We start from the raw sequence: 18,195 nt of genomic DNA on the forward strand, positions 1-18,195 counted from the left end.
TGTATTTTCCTTGAGTCACTTTTAAATCCATCATTAAATTATTTCATCTTCGTTAAAATCGAGTACGATGTTTATTTCCTAATTTTTAAACTTTCCTTTAAGCTTGATAAACGAGAATGGTGAAGGAAAGTTCATTCAGTAAGTTTTAATTTAATGCTAATAGATAAGCTTGGTAACGATGTGAAGGCGACGAAAATTAACTTCTATTTTGGAGGAATATCATTCCATTTGAAAAGAAAATTAACGCCTCTTTCCCACTGTAACCATTGTTTCTTAAATTTGAAAATAACTGCTAACCTACTCTTGCGGTAGTTTTATAGCATTTCCATAACAATGTAGCATCCATTTGCCGGTTTAAAAAATGTAGCACAATTGTACCCGGTACCAGTACAGTATCATTTTTGTAATTTTTTAAGAATTACAACTTTTAGAGTTGAAATCGTTTTAAGATCGTATTTTGTTTAAAAATATCGTTTTAAAATGCACTGTTCGCAGGTTCAGTTTCTACGGAAGATTCGCTGTGCGACCAGGATGAAGGTTGCCATGGTAACAACCTGACACACGATGCTGTCGTCAAGGAGGAAGCAAGGGAATGGAAGGTAAGACATTTGAGTATTTGCTGATTATAAAAAGGCCTGATTAGAAAAAGAAAAAGGCCTCTTCAAGATGTCAATCTGTCAAACTATCGAAGTTAATATATTAATAATTAAATTAATATTAACTTGGATAATTTGACAAATTGACATCTTGAAACTTGATTATACTCCGAACCTGTTCAACTTTTTTTAAACAAGAATTTTGCTTGGAATAAGTCAAAATTCAAATGCATTGTTTAAAATCATTTTATCATTAGTTAATGATGTAACACCACACAGGAGTCCCATACCGTCCAAAGATCTCCAAATTTCCCTATTTCTCCTGTCACTCCAGTTGCTATGGTTACCCCTGTTACCATGGTAACGCCCATTTCAACCAGCACACCTTACTCGTAAGTATTCAAAATAAACCTTCTCCTAATTTATGATCAATCCCCTGATAATTCGAATTATCATCGAAAATGAAGTAATAAGAGAGAAGCTGTGTTTAAAATAACGTATACTCTTCAACTAGGGAAAGAAGCAGCTTCAATCATTTTAGATTGACGGACTCTGGATTGGTTTCCATGGAAACACGTCATGACAAGTCCCCAGATATTGCTAAAGAATTTGAGGTAATTTTCTGATTTCTTTTGTCCAGCTAATACCAAATTGTTTAAACCTTTGTTTACAATTCTTTGCCTGTCAAAACGTCGATCGATCACACCTTGTAGTTAAGAAACATGACGAACAATAAAAATAGTCGTATGATTCTGTGATTACATAATTATGTGATTAATCAATTAACAATCTCCCAGGAGTTGAGATGTAGAAACTGCTACAAAACATACGCCACCCCGCTGTCCCTATCCCAACATCACTGTTACAAGTTCAAGTGCGCTCAGTGTGGATACAGGTGACTTATCATTATAATTATATATGAATATTTGTGGGATTTTTAGATTAAACACTCATGCTGAGTGTAAGTTTTATCTTAAAAGTGGTGTTGTTAAACTTCAATTTATTATCATTATAAGTCCGTACCATGGCGATGTTTTATATCATTGAATTTGTTTACCTAATTTGCACGTGGGCGGTCGTGCGAAACTGAGCAGAAATAAAATTTCGAATTTTAAGTTAGTTTATCACAAGGATATATCAACTTACCAACATTTGTTTTGAGTTAAATTTCCAGTGATCTCATGGGAATATTTTATAATTATTTAACAAAACTATATAAACTATATAATAGTCATCCGTTATCTTAACAAAACTGACTGTAAAACCTGTTTTCAGGAGCGTATCAGAGGAGACTATGTATGAACATGTCACCTCACAGCATCAGGATGAAGTGTACAAGTGTGGTATCTGTGATAAAGGTTAGTCTTACCGCCCTGTTGTTATAATGTTGTTATAATTTTGGTATTTTGTAAGTCACTTAGAAATAATGTCAACCGGATTGGTTTCTTATTGGAGTCGATCCTGTTTAATTTATCTGTGGCCTCCTGTTTAATGTGGGAGCGAGTACGTGTCTGCAGCCTGAATTTGGTGTAAAGTCATGAATATGTTTTAATTTTCTTAATAACTTTTCCTTGAATTCGTACTTATCAGTTAAACATGTAATGGTGTAACTTAAAACGTACTTCCTTATGGAAAAGTGGACAAAAGTCAAAAGTACCATGCACCTCAGCACCTGCCACCTGTAATCAACTTTTTAACAATCGCCATTGCTCATCTCCTACATTTCACAGCCACGTATTCAACTTAACTTCTCTCCGAAAAACAGTACTCCTTTTTTGAGGATGCGAGGGCTTATAATTAGCTCTCCCAGAGGACCTTTAGTATCTAAGTTTGGCTTTAAGAGGCAATTCCATGAACAGTAACCATCAGAGAAGTAGGCGCATTCTGTAAATTCCATCTGAATATACGGGCAGTAAATCGGATTTTATAGAGGGGTTAAATACCACATGTATTCTGTAATGTCGTTTATTAATCAGGACTACACCTTGCTCTAACTAAACAACTCAATTGTAGTGCACTACATAGTGCATATATTATAGTGCACATATAGTGCTGTGTCGTCACGCAACCACACAGTGAGTCTATCTGTAGTTGTCAGGGTCAACTTTCTGGGTCAATATTTGGTGGAGTTTTCCATGGAATTAGATTACGTGACTTGAAGATTGAATTGTGGTGCGTATGGTCACGGTTAGCTGCATTTTGAATACAAATCAGAAACTGTAGGTTGAGCTGTTATGCCCAATAAACTAATAAACAAAAGAGTACAAAAAAAAATACATAATTTCCCACTTTTGATGTGGCCAAATTTCTTGAATCTTTTGTTAATGAGCTCCACTCTGTTAGGATTAATATAGATTATTATTGTTAGGTACAATTATAACTGATTGTGATATAAAAACTGAAACGCACAAATTTGCAAATACTGATTGATTCATACAAAGTTTTATACTACAAAGGTATATTGTAAATCTGATCATTGCAAACATTTTGCCCTCCCTGTAAAGCTCCATATTAAGCTTCCCCAATTTACAACCGTTTCCAGAAAGTATGCGCCACCTCCCCACCCTTACCCACGTCAATTAAAACCCCAATCAAGTGATTGAATAAGTGATCACGTGGCCGTGGGAACCTACCAAATCACTGATACTCACTTTTACACTTTATTCCTGAACAATCTCCTCATGTTAACAAGACGTGACCTTTTATACTCCCCAGTAAATCGTATCCCAGGGTGCTCTTGTAAAAATCACCACTTCCGTAAAAAGGATGCCTCTTTAAAATGGTTCCAGGGCTCCCCTGAGGGCGCCCTGGATTTGACCCAACTCCAGTGCTTCCAGCTCTACAATGTCACGTGACCAGCACACCACATGATTTGTCTGATGCAACTCTTGACAAGCACACCGAATTACCCAGTATTACCATATTACCTTGGTAACATGCACCCTGCTGCCATTTTTACCTTAATTTGGGGGACCTGTAAATACTGGTCACTGATTGGCTGGGATTGTACAGGGCCTCTGCATTTCTCGTGCATATTGGTTAGTTACCATGGCAACCACTGGTCACCTGTTATTGGGTATTCTGTCTCATTGGACAGTTTCTTGTACAGGGCAATTGTTTTTATAGCTAATAGCAACATTTGTGTGTCACGTGACAGCTGGGAATACACGTGACAGCTGGGAATGTCACGTGATGGGAGGTGTCCCAGAAGTGTGGAGCCTGCTGTTAAAGATGTTCCTGTCACGTGGACTTATTGTTCATCGCAGCTCATACTTTTCACTGTTGTGCGGGAATCGATAGGTCCCAGCATCAACATTGTCATGGCGCCTGCGCCCTGAATTCGATTTTCCATCACCATGTAACGAAGACTCATTTACTTCAAGTAACAAAACAGTCGAGCTAAAAATTGGTTAATAATTAAAAAATCAGCCTTTAACCCAGTTCTGACAGAACCTGATTTCAGGTTTTGAAGGTTCGCTGTGTCTAGAGAGACACCTCAGCTCTGACCACGACACCCCTTACAATTGTAACCAATGTGGACTGGTAGGTTACTCACAATCACTATTTATATACCTGACTAAGCATCTGTTAACTTGGCAATATGACAAGTTTTCCTTTGCAAAACGGTGTTAGAATCATCCAAAATCCCCTTTTATTATTCCTCCGCATAACTCTGACATTGTTCAGGTGTTTGTGAAGTTTGAAGAGTACAGGTCGCACTGTGCCGGACTCTGTTCCAATACTACTCGGTTGGAGTGTGGAGAATGTGGTAATTCCTTCTTGTCAGCTGACAAACTTCAGGTACTATTCAGTCATTTTTTAGTGCTTATTTGGATTTGTTTGGAGAGGCGAATCATACACAATTTATAAGGCTCTTGAACCATCCAAATAAATCATCGTTAGCGCTGTCAGATGAAATTATGTGATCACTGAAAATTACTCTTCTAATTCTCATTTTGTGTGTATATTTTGCACCTGCTGAAGCTAAAAGCAGTAAGCACCAATTTCATTTGACAATATATCCTGTGATAATATAAACTATACTTTTATGAAAATTGTCTCAAAAATATATATCTTTGCTGGACGATTGTCTAGAGTATAATGAAGCAAGAAGGAACAAGCATTTATGATCCAATTTTTGCCGCGTGAGAGTAGGAAATTTACCATAAATACGAATATTAGGGCTCAGGGTATCAAAATAATGGAATTACTATCGTGCATAATTTTAAATATCAACTTCTCGCTCTGTTTATGCTACTCTATTTGCTTTGTGGTACTCTATTTTCTTTCGGCATGTCACATCTTTATTAAATTTATGTAAAATCTATATCGTAGGTAATCTTGTTTTAGAGGGAGAAGTTAGGGCTAGGGGTACTCCGCACTTTTCGTGATGAAAATGTTTTAAAAAATGCCCACCAACCCTTGGATCTAACGCATCCTGATTAACTTATTCATTGTTCGGTGCTTTTACTTATCTTTTAGTGTTTATCCCGCAGTGATCTTTCACTGTGCTGTGTTTCTCCACCTATAACGTAATTTTCCTAAATTCTTTAGACATGACCACTTCTCAAACCACTCTTTTATATTTAACCAATAATAGCACAGATTTAAACGACCATGAGGCGTGGTCACTGTACAATGAACAGCAAACTAACTTCACTGAACTCTAGTTACCCAGTACCTCGTCTCACTGCACTTGATACCCTGTCCTGATTGGTCAATCCTTGTCACGTGGCCTAACCCCAGCCCTCTGACCGGCCAGTTTAAATCTACTTGTTGTAGATTGGAAGTGAAATGCATGGTCCTGCGCTGATGCGCATTTGACTGGGAATATTAAATTTAGTGTATTAAAGCTGGTTAGTGTCATTAGCTTATAACTAAATTAGTGATACTGGTATCGGACAAGGTGTGGTTATACACAACACTTCATCTCACCACTGTACAGCTCCTCTTCTGGTTGGTTTACCTTGTTTGTCACATCACGTGACCTTGTTTGTCACATCACGTGATGTGGCAGGGCACAGGTCAGGGGTTTGGGTATGGGTTTTGTTGCACGTGTTACCTTGTTGCTTGGTAGCCATGCGGTCGCCATGGGAACCACTTCTTGGGTTGTCACCATGGAACCACGTCTTATTGACCCCATAACACCACAGTTTATTTTCTCTCAATAAAACCAAATATTTTCAATAATTGTGTTTTCCTTACAAATGAATCACATCCAGTTTTCCTAATATACGTCTCATCTTTTATCAATAAACCTGCATACATATAATATATTTTTCAATAAAACCACATATTGCAGTGCCTTCCAGATAACCTAATCTCATATTGCCTCCATACCCAGCAAATTTCATCTCACACCTATTTTTGCATCGAGAGTCGTCTCAAAATACATGTTTCCAGTTATTACGAAATGTTTCATCAGTAACGGATACTATTTATACTTGTTGTTCATCGCTTATTAAAAAGCTTTTCTTATACTTTAGGGTCACATCGACCACGCCTACATGCCTATAAGAGTGTATCCTACATTTTTTCCCAGCTCTGTCTAAATTATTAATGTGTCTGCGAAAGCTTCGGACACCGTACAATAGGTACGTGATGATTTGAAGAGCTCTCAAAAAAGCCCGCAGATCAAGGGAGTGGACCCTGAATTATTAGGTTCCATTCGTCCCCTTTCTCCACCACCACCACCTCCAATCCTCCTATACCTGCCACTCTTGGTAACAAAAAGATAGAATCTATTAAAGTATTAATCAGTGTCCCCCTCTGCACGGGACTCCCTCTCTCTCCACAGTTATATCTAATGCTTGTTACATTCTAATTTGTTCGCTGATACCTGCTCTTTGTACCTGTACTCCCCCCAGAATATTGCCGCCCTGTAAAACTGGATCAGCGTCACGTGGGTTGCCTGGTAACGAGATGATTGGTTGAATATGATCACGTGGTATCGTGAGAAGATCTGATTGGACGAGGGAGCACTATCAAGCTAAATGTTGAACCCTAGGGGGTGAAATCCAGGTGCTCCAAATTAACATGTGAACCAGACTCCGTTAATGGATCCGACCTGCTCAGCCAATCAGGTGTCTTGTCTCAAGTCACGTGACGTTCAGCAACCAATTAGATTGCAGATCCAGGTTAGGGGATCAACAGATCGATCTCTTCGTCTAATAGACACTTGTTACCTGGCCACTCAGTTTTACCACGCGGCACTCCAGTCAGTCATTCTGCAGGTTCACTATTCCAGTAGCCTCCGGAGCCATTGCGTCTAAGTGTATCATCCCTTGAGGTGCACTCCAGTATCATGCATTTCAATGGTAATCTTACTCCTTCCTGTTTTATTTTGTGGTGTCTTTTCAAAGGCACTGTCTGAGATACTTTCAATTGCTGATATCGACTTTTAAAGAATTTTCGGTGAAGGCTTTGATTGCGGTTTAATTCTCTCCGTACAAAGTTTATTTGATATCATATTTTGAAGGGGGCTCCTAACTTTATACATTTTGAATAATATAGTTTTTTGTTACTTTTGTGGCGCACTACTACTACCAAAGTATTCCATTGTTTGTTTTGAAGAAACGACGTATGTCCAGGTTTCATAAAGTCCAATTTTAATGATATCAATACTCAAGAGTAATTTTGGATATCCATATATTCTAATCACTCGTGTGAATTCTTATCACATCATGGTGATTGCTGAATGGGTGATCTGTTCGAGATCTTGATAGCTGATACCCAATTATTGAAATGTTGATATGCCCATTACCCATTTTACTTACTAAGTGGGCCATGCTTATCCATCAAAACCCAATCAGACTGTTTTGACAAGTGATTGACTGAGTGACCCTATCAAATTAGGATAAAGGTACCCAGCCGATCTGTACACGTCATCGTCAATAAGATTGTAACTCGTTTGTCTCTGCCATGCCCTTTATTTCTTTGAAAAGGGTCTCACCACTCACCAGTGAGTATAGGTTTGGCAAATTACTAAGGTCTTTCATAACGTGAAAATTGTAAGCTTTATTGCTGTGGTCGCCAGAATATATTCACTATTTGCTTGATCTCTTTGTTGAAAACGATATATAATTTGTACGTTCGTGATTTCAAGGGAAAATCCGAAACCTTGATGACCTATACTTTCAAAAATTGAAACTGTATTGAATCTAGGGTTTCGAATTGTGTGCCAGTCTATCATCGATCAAATAATTGACCCAATTGGTTTGTTGTCCCGAAAAATATTTTCAATCACAGCAGCAGTCTGGAATTCAGACCGCAAAGCCGAAAAGAGGTGCAGAACCTGCATTTGTGTTCCTCTAAGCTGTGTTTTATCAAAGGTGCACAATTCCCGTAAGCCAGGCCTAATTACCCGTCGCGCCATCTGTTTATTTTAAAGAGTACAAATTGGAGGAGGATCGAAGCTGAAATTGTTAGTGGGGGTCAGGGAGAAGGACGTGGGACCGCAGCGGCCCCCTTGTAGTCATGGTAACTTCCCCCGGTACGGATCTGTAACACCTGTACAAGCAGGCCCTCCTATCATATCGGCTCACACATAGTACTCATCTCATCCAGGGGGCCGGGGGAGCGGGTATAACCTGGTACTTTTGGGCACTTTAGAGGACTTGTCCCACACCCCCCATGCTCCTCTTATCCAGGTCTCACTCGCTACTCAGGTCGTCTAGTACGATTACCAAATTAACAGGGCATCATAGGCTGCAGTGCCTGGTGATCTCTGTCACAAAACACTAACTCACCCTCCAATCACAGCTCGTTTGCCCAGATCCTCGTCCTCTGATTGGCTGAGACCTGGGACTGTGTGAATTGGTATAGCAGGTGCCAATTGGAGGTAGGTTATTTGATTAAAGGGGGGAGCTGGGAGAGAGTTTGGAGATTAGTGTAAAGATTACTAACACGGCGCACTGCACATTACAGTGGAACTACAGTGGAACACAACCCGACACTACTTGCCACCAGATCCCATCTAACGTCATCCCGTTCACCTTCTCTCTCCCGGGGCTGTAGTTTGTAATGATACTTCTTATTTGTAAACAGTGAGGGAGGTGAGCGGGGTTATAGGTGAGAGGTCTGTGATGTCATGCTCTTTTCTTGGCTGTTCTTCACGGCTTGGTGATATGATGATACTTGGTGTGTGTATTTGTCTGTGTTTAAATGCCCATTTCAAATCGAGTGATCTACCCGGATCACTTAAATGGGGCTTCTTGATTGTTCTTTTGTCTGGTCACTCTGGCACCATCCCTCTTACATTGCCTCCAAATGTTTTAGTGTGCATTTTCTAATTGTATCATTTTCACTTGTTGCTTATTCATGGCTCTGGGAGATAACACTTTTTACTTTTGGAAACCCTTTATTAGCCAGTACAGATTTGGCTCTCGACAACTTTAAACTGTAACCGCTGGTCCACAAATCACATTATGCGATTACTAGATATGCAGTGATCACAGCACAAAGCACAAAACTCACACCTGCACCAAGGGAACCATTTCCAGTCCCATATGGTGAAATGTGTAGGATAAATGAGTAAGTGAAATTTGACTCTAACACGAAGCCCCAACGTTTGGTAATGTATTCGGTTGGCCCCACCCAAGTCCCAGCTTTTACTCGTGACTCTATATTATCATCTCCAAGATATTGGTTCACAAATATGATTTTTTCAATTATCTAGATCGGTTGTATTTTCGTCCAAGTTTAGCAGGTTTTGGTTGGGTTTTGATTGGGACTGTATTCGATTAGAAAGTATCGGTCGTGTTTAAAAAAATACCTGAGTTCCCAACCAACATTTAACTTATCTCAAGGTGTTTACTGCATATCCCACTTCTTTCCTATCACGTGACCTACCCCTCATGGTATTGAAATTAATTTGTGTTTACCTAGGAGCTGCAGTCGGCTCTAAGTGCATATATTGGTTGCATGACAAAAGCATTGGATGCCTGTTTTTCATTAACCCTCTCACAAGCATCAATAAATCAGGAGGGGATGGAGTAATGGGATGTTTGATGAAGGAGTAATGGGGGGTAGTGTAGTAAATGGGTGGGGAGGAGACTGCATTAGTGTGATCTGTAATTAGTTTACGTCACGTGATGTAAGACAAACTACCTTCTAATCCATCATGTCCTGACTATTATCGAGCTCATCTGTTATATTAGGTAATGGGTTAAATGTTTCTCCCGTGCCTCAACCTCAGCCAGAGTGATAATCTGACAATTTTCAAGGATGATGTGCATCATAGATTTCAGCAAAATACGAAACATTTCTGATCTTCAAAGACAGATTTGTGTCCCACGAAATTTTCTTTCCTTACAATAATAAAACTATATATTTCCTCTACTAACACAGACTATCCAATAGGAACACATGACAGCTAAACATTTCGCAACATCCCACGTCTCCATGGCAACTCCCATGACGTCACTGAACATGGGTAGTTTCCAGAGCAACCTGGATCTGACTCTCTCAACCCAAGCTCTCCTCCTAAAACACTCCTTTCTTCAGAAACTTGTGTCAGATTTACAGGTTAGATAATCTATTGTGGTAAAATATCGGTATAGTCAGATAAAAGTAATTGTATACAAGTATTCGCAAATGTATATATCATCCCTATTTTGCCATCGGACCTCATTGTTAATGAGTATGAATCGTATTTTCCAGCTCCAAAAAACAAACAAACTCTATTTAATCGTCAATCAAATTACTTGAAGATGTATGATATCTTTACAAAGTCTTAAAGATGATATCAGATATCACTTTTACAATAATACTTCAATTTCCTCTGTCAAACACGAATCTAATCTTTTAACGAGATAATATGATTTTAAGTATTGTGGTAATCAGACTCCACCCTTTGACTCGGTGACTGAGAGGAAGCAAGTTGGTCATGGACATCACATAGAATATTAATATAGCTGGACTCTCAAATATTGTGTAGAAGTTATCATTTCAATTATTTAATCCCTTCAGACTGGTTTGGAAAAGAGCAAGCAACTTCCTAAACCAACTCCTCGCTTCCCTGCAGCTGCTCGGGTAATTATATCATTATTACCTTGTTAGTTTCCTAATTATGTCACATTGCTATGATTAAGTGGATAGTTTACTATTTTTCCTCTTAATCAACTTATTCGTTTATAATAAACTTAGATTGTATCATAGTTTCTCCGGTTAAGTAACTTTGTTTATTTCAGTGCAACAATCTGCTCAACACATCTCCACTCTTCTGTCCGACAGCACTGAAACCGTTCGATCTGACCAAGTTCGGAGGTGTGACGTCACCTGACATCATTAAATACAGTCCTTTAACCTCCCCCGAGATTGCCAAATATGGTAAAAACATAACCTCACCAGACTTCGCCAAATATGGCAAAGAAATGACGTCACCGGATACCTCCAAATATGGAGAGAAGATGACGGAGTCACTTCTCAGGTGCAACCAGTGCTCGGTTTCTTTCGAGACGTTTGGTGAGCTTCACTCCCACTTGCTCCTTCACTCGGTAGCTGTGACGACTGGACTCGATCAGCACTCGATGAGCTACTGTAACGAGTGTGACTCTCATTTCAACAACAAGTTAGTAAAAAGTAAAATTAGGGTAAAATCATAATATACTTTGAAAACATTGATCTAAAATCTGGGGCGATTTGGAAATTTTGATAGGGTGATTGCAAATTATATTATTGCGGCTTTATTTTTTAAATCGCTCGAAATATTTTGTCAGTTGGCTTATGAAATTCTTTCTCTAACCCATGTGTTATTTCAGGTCCTTATTAGACGAACACATAAAGTCAGTCCACGAATCAGAGCGCCCTTACAAGTGCACTCATTGCGACAAAACATTCACACGGTGAGATATTGATACCATTCTTCAATATTATAATCTTAAGTACTTTATTAACGGGGGTTTAGTCCGGGAAAATGGCACTTAAGATTTGGTTTCTCCTGAATGTTGAGCTGTCCAATCTGTCAGAAGCAGCGGGGAGATGCCTTCTAACAAAACTGGACAATAGTATCTGTAATAGTGCCAGTCTCTATTATTTCCAGTCTATAGATCAACCAGAAGAGCGCCATCTACCATGATACTTCCACCTTCTCACTTCTCCTCGTCCATTCAATATCGCGTTGTCATGGAAACCAATGCCAGACGGTGAGGATTTATTTTCTGCAGCTCACCTCCCGGTCCAATGTTCAGTCAGTCTCGCACTTCCTGAAATCAATCTCCTTAATTCCCTCGGTGCAGTCTGCAGACATTGCTTTTTGGGGTAAAATCCGCTAATTTCTCCCACTTTCTTTCTACCAACCCCTGGTTCCTCTTATCCCTCGCTCCCCCAGTGCAACGAAACAATTTGTCGCTGGCAGTGCGACCGACCCCGATCTCAGTTTGGGATGTCACGTGATTGGGAGTTGGCTTCTGATTGGCCGGAGTGAGATGAGGCTGGTCTGTGATAGGTGGATTTTACCATCCCAGCACTATCCCCTTTCGGAGCGCATATGTCAATTTAGCAGCTGTGAAATTCTAATTACATTTCGTCTAGGCATTTGTTTATCTTACCGTCCGCAATTCATTACCTGTAAGCACACTTCTCATTGGACCCCGGGAACCACGTGATCGGTGAACTGGTCTGTGATTTGTTACCCAGCAACGCACGTGTAGCTCTGGTTGTAAACACGGTGATCTGCGGATCATACTCACTGTGTACCCAACACCACCAACCAACCATCTTAATCACGTGATAAAAATAACCGCGTCTGATTGGCTCACCCGACTGAAATACTCTTCTCATCAGCACCGGTCTGGAAATTAGTGCTGGATGAATCGGCTGGAAAATATAATTCAAATTTTCGACCATGAAATTTTGCAAGAAGTTTTCCTCAAATCTCTATCTTATACCTAAAATTCTTTCGAATATGATCATATTTTAAAACTTTGAAGGCATGCACTTCAATAATTCGGCTGAAACTATGTTTGAGGTTATTATCTGCTCAAGCCACTTTCCTTTTAAACTTTTAACCAGATTTTGACTTAACATACCTTTGAAGTATAACACGGTAAAAACCCGCAAGTTTTCACACCCCCATTCCCACAGGTCCAACAATCTACAAGAACATCTGAGAACCCACACGGGAAGTCGACCCTACGTGTGCTCATACTGTGACAAAAGTTTCGCGAGATCCTCCATTCTCCACATTCACATGAGAACCCACACCAAAATCAAACCCTTCCAGGTAACTGAAAATCTCATTTTCATGGAAACTTGTTTTGAACCGGTATATTTGATAAGGGGCAAGGCTTTTAGAACATCGATTATCCCTAGGTACCTAAGCAATAACAAGCTTAGAAAGATGCGTGAACGAGCGGTGATTCTTTCAAGTTCTGCCTATATGCATTCTTGTTAACAAAATATTTGAGCAGATTTATGCCATTATATTTAAATATGTGTGACCTTTAAAACACGCCCTCTTCTCCAAATGTGTGGTTTTAAACACACCCTCTTCTCCAAATGTGTGGTTTTAAACACACCCTCTTCTCCAAATGTGTGGTTTTAAACACACCCTCTTCTCCAAATGTGTGGTTTTAAACACACCCTCTTCTCCAAATGTGTGGTTTTAAACACACCCTCTTCTCCAAATGTGTGGTTTTAAACACACCCTCTTCTCCAAATGTGTGGTTTTAAACACACCCTCTTCTCCAAATGTGTGGTTTAAAACACACCCTCTTCTCCAAATGTGTGGTTTTAAACACACCCTCTTCTCCAAATGTGTGGTTTAAAACACACCCTCTTCTCCAAATGTGTGGTTTAAAACACACCCTCTTCTCCAAATGACGTACTAACCACCCTCCTCTTCACAGTGCAGCGTGTGCCCAGCCGCGTTCAGCCACAGCAACAGTTTACAAGCTCACTTGAGGCGACATACTGGGGCTAAACCTTACGTCTGCCCGGTCTGCTCCAAAGCTTTCCGACAATCAGGTAATATTTCAACTCCATTTCTGATTTTTATATTTATTGCGTAGGCAGCAGTTGCAGTAGTTTAGATCTACAAATTATTAGCTAGCTTGCTATTACTAATCGTCATTTGTTATCTTTAAGATTAAATGCGACAGTGATCTATGAAAAGTGTGACGTCATGCATCAGCATGTGCACTTTGTTACCATGGAAACTAACACCATGTTCATTCAAGGTACCCTCCATCGTCATATACGGACTCACAACAAAACCAAACGATCCGACCAACTCAAACCAGACCTGCCTGCATCCTTTCCCGGTAACCATGGTAACTACACCAACTTGGCCCTGAAACTGCTTGGCCAACTGAGCTTTCCAGAGAACAGGAACAAGGAAAACCTCCCGGAAATGGAACTGAAGCAGATCTAGAGGAAGTTGGCAGGAAAAACCAAGGTTACTGTAACTTTGGTAACCGAAACTTTGGTAACTGTAACTTGGTATTACGTGGGACAGCACCGATGTATTTAAAGCTAAGACTAAGAGCAAGGCGATTATTTTGGACGATTTGTATCACCAATTTGGGTTATAGTTGTCAGTAATTTAAATTAGGATTATCATTATCAATATCTGTTAATGTTATACGTTTTTACTAATAACAGACAGTGACTGTTATAAATCCGTGGTTCCGCGCTCTTATGGTCATGGTGTATTACTGTAAACCTAAACTGGTTATGGTAATTCAGATTTCATTAGAAATAAGCGGATTTATATTTCATCGTCAATTTATAATTATACTTTTTTCAACAAATTATAACATTATAACATAATATATCATTTGTACGACTTGTACTATTTTGTAGCTTTCTAAAAGTTTTTACCGTTTTTAAGATTTTATATTTGACGTGCTTATCTTTCTCATCGATAAGGAGTCAAGTAAAACTTCTTGAAAACTTTATGTTATATATTGAGTGTTTTGATATTTTGTTATAAATCAATGTTACTTTAATCATTATGTATTTCATTTAATAGCATTCTATTCGCTGGTTTTAATTGTGAGTGCTTAAAATCTCTCATCAAAAATATGTAAAATATCAAAAGACAGAGCGTAGTGTCCCGAGGATACGCCAACCAGTCTAGTATAAGGGGGGCCCCCCAGTATAATGGTCCATAGTGAGGATTATCTGTAGGATGAGTAAGGCCAGGGGCTGTTTATATATTTCTGTTATATATTTCAAGTAGGAACGGTGGCGCCAAGCTGTATCAGTGGCGCCATTGTTCTACAAATAATGTAGTGGATCCAAAGATATTTTATCAAGGATTACAAAGTTTTATATTACAATCGTAATAGTTAAAATATTATAATATTAATAGTCGTGTGACGTATAATATAGTAAAATATTAGTGTTGAGTAGTTTTGACCTGGGGACCCCAGGCTATTACATTTATGTTCATAATCATAATAGAATAGAGATTCGGCGGAATGACAGGCTGAGCGTCGCCCAGTGAAGTAGTTTTCGAGCAAATTCTGTTCGTTTTTGATCTAGTTTGGGAGTAGAAAAAGTGTAAGACGTGGTAAAGGAAAGTGACTATGTCTATGGTGGAAGATTGGTCTGAGTTTAAAGCGAGTCGAGAAAACGCTGACTATTCTGGTCCTGTCACTAGTCTACGACCTCTATGTCTATCAAATGGTGCTCGTAAGATATTATCCATGATTGTACTGAATAGAATTGAAGACAAAGTTGATGCTTTCACTGGTAGCACGCAGGCGGGGTACAAACATGGCAGAAGTTGTGGTGATCTAGTGTGGGCTGAGCGGATGTTGATATCGGTTGTCACGCGTAAACACTTCCAGTATCACAAGATGGGCATAGATATGTCTCGAGCATTTGACACAATCAAACGCCAAACAATACTTGACCTTCTTGTCAAAGCTGGTTGCACAGACGAACTATCTGCTGTATTCGAGAGTGTTCGAGAGTCTTCTTGGGTCCTTTCAACTTCAAGGTGACAGTCTCTCCGGCAAGCTTTTCACTCTTGTCCTTGCAGGAGCTCTTATAGAACTACGCCATCGACTAGCAGAGTCTCCCCCACACATACCCAATCCCCCTATTTCAAAAGAAGGTATGCCACTGGAGTCAGCGTATTCAGATGATTGTAACTTCATGAACGTGGAAAAAGAATCCTTGGAAGCTATCCTACCAATAGCTAAGGAGGTCTTCAAGGAGTTTAACCTGTTCATTAACACAGAGAAAACAGAATTTACCCATGTTTTCCTCGCTCCTGTTGGGGAAACAATCCCTGGTCGTGATGATACCATGTTACGTGGAAATGAAGATTGGCGGAAGAGTAAGATTCTTGGGTCATTGTTGTGTAGTGAAAGTGATATAGCTGCTCGATGCATTGTTTTGTTTGTTTGGGGACCGGTTTTTTATACCCGGCCAATGTTTACAAAATCACAATGCTGGCAAGCATTACCGTCGCCCTTATATTCACAATACTATTTACCCCCTATACTATTATATCCCCTTTATTGTTTTCCAGGCATTAAGACTTTTTCGAAAGTAGTTCAGCAGGTACATTTAAGTTCAAAACATTCTAATTCAATGTTAAAGATGACAGGAATAAGAAATAGTTATATGGAGGTTTTTAAGAAATTTGCGCAAAATACGCGCCAGCATGTTATACGAAATTAGGTAAAAAACCCAAAATCGCCATATTCAGGTGCCTTAAAAACCATGTTAAAATTGAGTTAGAGATCTGAAACTTTGCAGGGCGTCTAGACCTTGTCCAAGTCGACAGTAAAAAAATTTCATGTTTCAGGAGTATCGGGAAGTGGGTTTCCTGGAACCCCTGTTTTACAACAGATTGTCGTGAAGATATATATATATGATAGATATATATATAGACGCTTTTTGCAGTCAATTGTAGCCTACATTTAAGTGTCCGTAGATTCAAAAGAATAAAAGATACAGTCATTTTGAACCACAGGTTTTAAAGATAATCGTTTATACCTCAGTTTACTTTATATTGAAAAATAATTTATCATCATCATCATCACTTGATGACGTCATCAATTTAAGTGTTTTTAAAACTTGATTTTTGACAAAACAACAACTTTTCAAATCGATTTTACACCATTAAAGAGTAATCTTATTCAAAATCTGAGGACATTTTCACCTTAGATAATTGTTCAAGCATTCTAAAAATCTACCGGAAAAGTTTCCTACCTTACTCCTTCATAAAGATATTTGCTATTGAAGTTAGTGCTTTTTTGAAGAATAATTTTATAAAAACACAAAAGTTGTGAATTAGTATTCTCTGGTGTTGGGCTATCCCTTGGGTTGTGGAGCTCAATTTTGCTTCTTAAAGGTGTAAATTGTGTTATAGGCTAGTTTTAAAGTTAAAAATCGAAAAGTTGCACACGTGGGGACACGCCCAAATTGATTTAAAATAGCTAAAATCACTAAAAATTTTGATTTTCATGATTTTTATCAACTTTGGAGTCCCGTTGTGATCCAAGTTCTTTTTGAAATCTTCTGAAACTTTGCATGCTTATCAAACTATATATTAAATACCACTATGCAAAAATTTACGGTGATTCAATATTGTATGCGCACGCAACGTCCGCTCAAAGTTTGCACGTGCGAAAGGTGAGAATTTTGCTCATTCGTGATTTCGAATATATTCTGCTTTCCACGATATTTAAATGGCATTATATATGAACTAGTGTAACCCGGCCTACGGCCGGGATTTCACTGCCGCAGTTAAAAAGGGTAGGAGTAATTACCCGCTGAGTCAAAACCCGGATTAGGCGAGCAATTCGGAGTGCCCTCACGTATCCAATAGTATGCTTAAAAGATAGTAATTCTTAATCAATAATCAATAGAAATTAACCCTTAACACCATGCACCACACCAGCCTATCATATTTGTGAACATGCATTACATTGTCGTATGAAAGTATGAACTCTCTCTACAGTCCAAACAGACCGTTTGAGCACTCCCTCCCCTAATAAGTTTATCTAGTATTATATGACCATGTAATATATACGCCATGTAATATATACGCTACATAATATTATGCAGAGAGAGAGAGAGAGAGAGCAACTGCAAGCCCCGTAACTCTTGCCGTTCTGCTCACGCAATTTTATGTAACATTTGTGGTACAAAACCATCAATTAAACCACTTACCATCGGCCGATTTAAAAAAAAATTTCCTATGGGCTTCATCAGAGTTTTGTCGACACTATGCCGAAAAAATCAGTCCCGTAACTCTTACCGTTTTTTTTGTATAACCGACCGGAAATTACACACGGACAGACAGACAGACAGACACACACACACACACACATTCTGGTGTTATTAAGGTGATTTAATGCCAACTTGAATGAGTAAAAAGTGCCATATTCAGTCGGTTATCGACAGATATACCTAACTAAACACAAGGAAACGTTTTCAAAGGCAGAATTTCGAAATCGTCGAAATTACCTCCTTGTTAATGAAGTTTCGACTAGCTGTGTAAATTATCCTGACATTATAATCAAAAAGAGATGATATTTGACCAAAACCCATAATCATGGGTAGAGTGTACCGCTGCCAGTGTCTCTCTTTTCCAAACAAAAGGAAATGATATTAATTCGAGGAACAGTCCGCTAAT

At 39.0% G+C, this 18,195-nt stretch overlaps 2 protein-coding genes across 2 annotated transcripts in view; one reads left to right on the forward strand and one right to left on the reverse strand.

Moving 5' to 3' along the window:
- LOC134822081 (1-phosphatidylinositol 4,5-bisphosphate phosphodiesterase beta-4-like) overlaps positions 1-18,195 on the reverse strand; it is an 858,242-nt gene that overhangs the window by 203,293 nt on the left and 636,754 nt on the right. The window lies entirely within an intron of this gene.
- On the forward strand, positions 97-14,575 carry LOC134821912 (zinc finger protein 260-like). The gene is made up of 15 exons (XM_063832741.1): positions 97-138; positions 496-599; positions 876-988; positions 1,111-1,210; positions 1,394-1,491; positions 1,872-1,954; positions 4,060-4,139; positions 4,284-4,397; positions 9,957-10,121; positions 10,566-10,628; positions 10,787-11,166; positions 11,357-11,440; positions 12,681-12,819; positions 13,445-13,562; positions 13,775-14,575. The coding sequence occupies exons 1-15, from the start codon at positions 117-119 to the stop codon at positions 13,966-13,968; spliced, it is 1,857 nt and encodes a 618-aa protein (XP_063688811.1). The 5' UTR covers positions 97-116; the 3' UTR covers positions 13,969-14,575.

Source organism: Bolinopsis microptera, chromosome 10, assembly GCF_026151205.1.
Source record: "Bolinopsis microptera isolate Bmic1 chromosome 10, MBARI_Bmic_1.0, whole genome shotgun sequence".
Lineage (NCBI taxonomy): Eukaryota > Metazoa > Ctenophora > Tentaculata > Lobata > Bolinopsidae > Bolinopsis > Bolinopsis microptera.

Bases quoted from the DNA above. Each gene is read 5' to 3' on its own strand.
- LOC134821912 (XM_063832741.1), top strand. From the start codon at position 117: ATGGTGAAGGAAAGTTCATTCA. The intron at 4,398-9,956 runs GTACTATTCAGT...ACTATCCAATAG, and splicing joins TGTCAGCTGACAAACTTCAG to GAACACATGACAGCTAAACA. The intron at 10,122-10,565 runs GTTAGATAATCT...TAATCCCTTCAG, and splicing joins AACTTGTGTCAGATTTACAG to ACTGGTTTGGAAAAGAGCAA.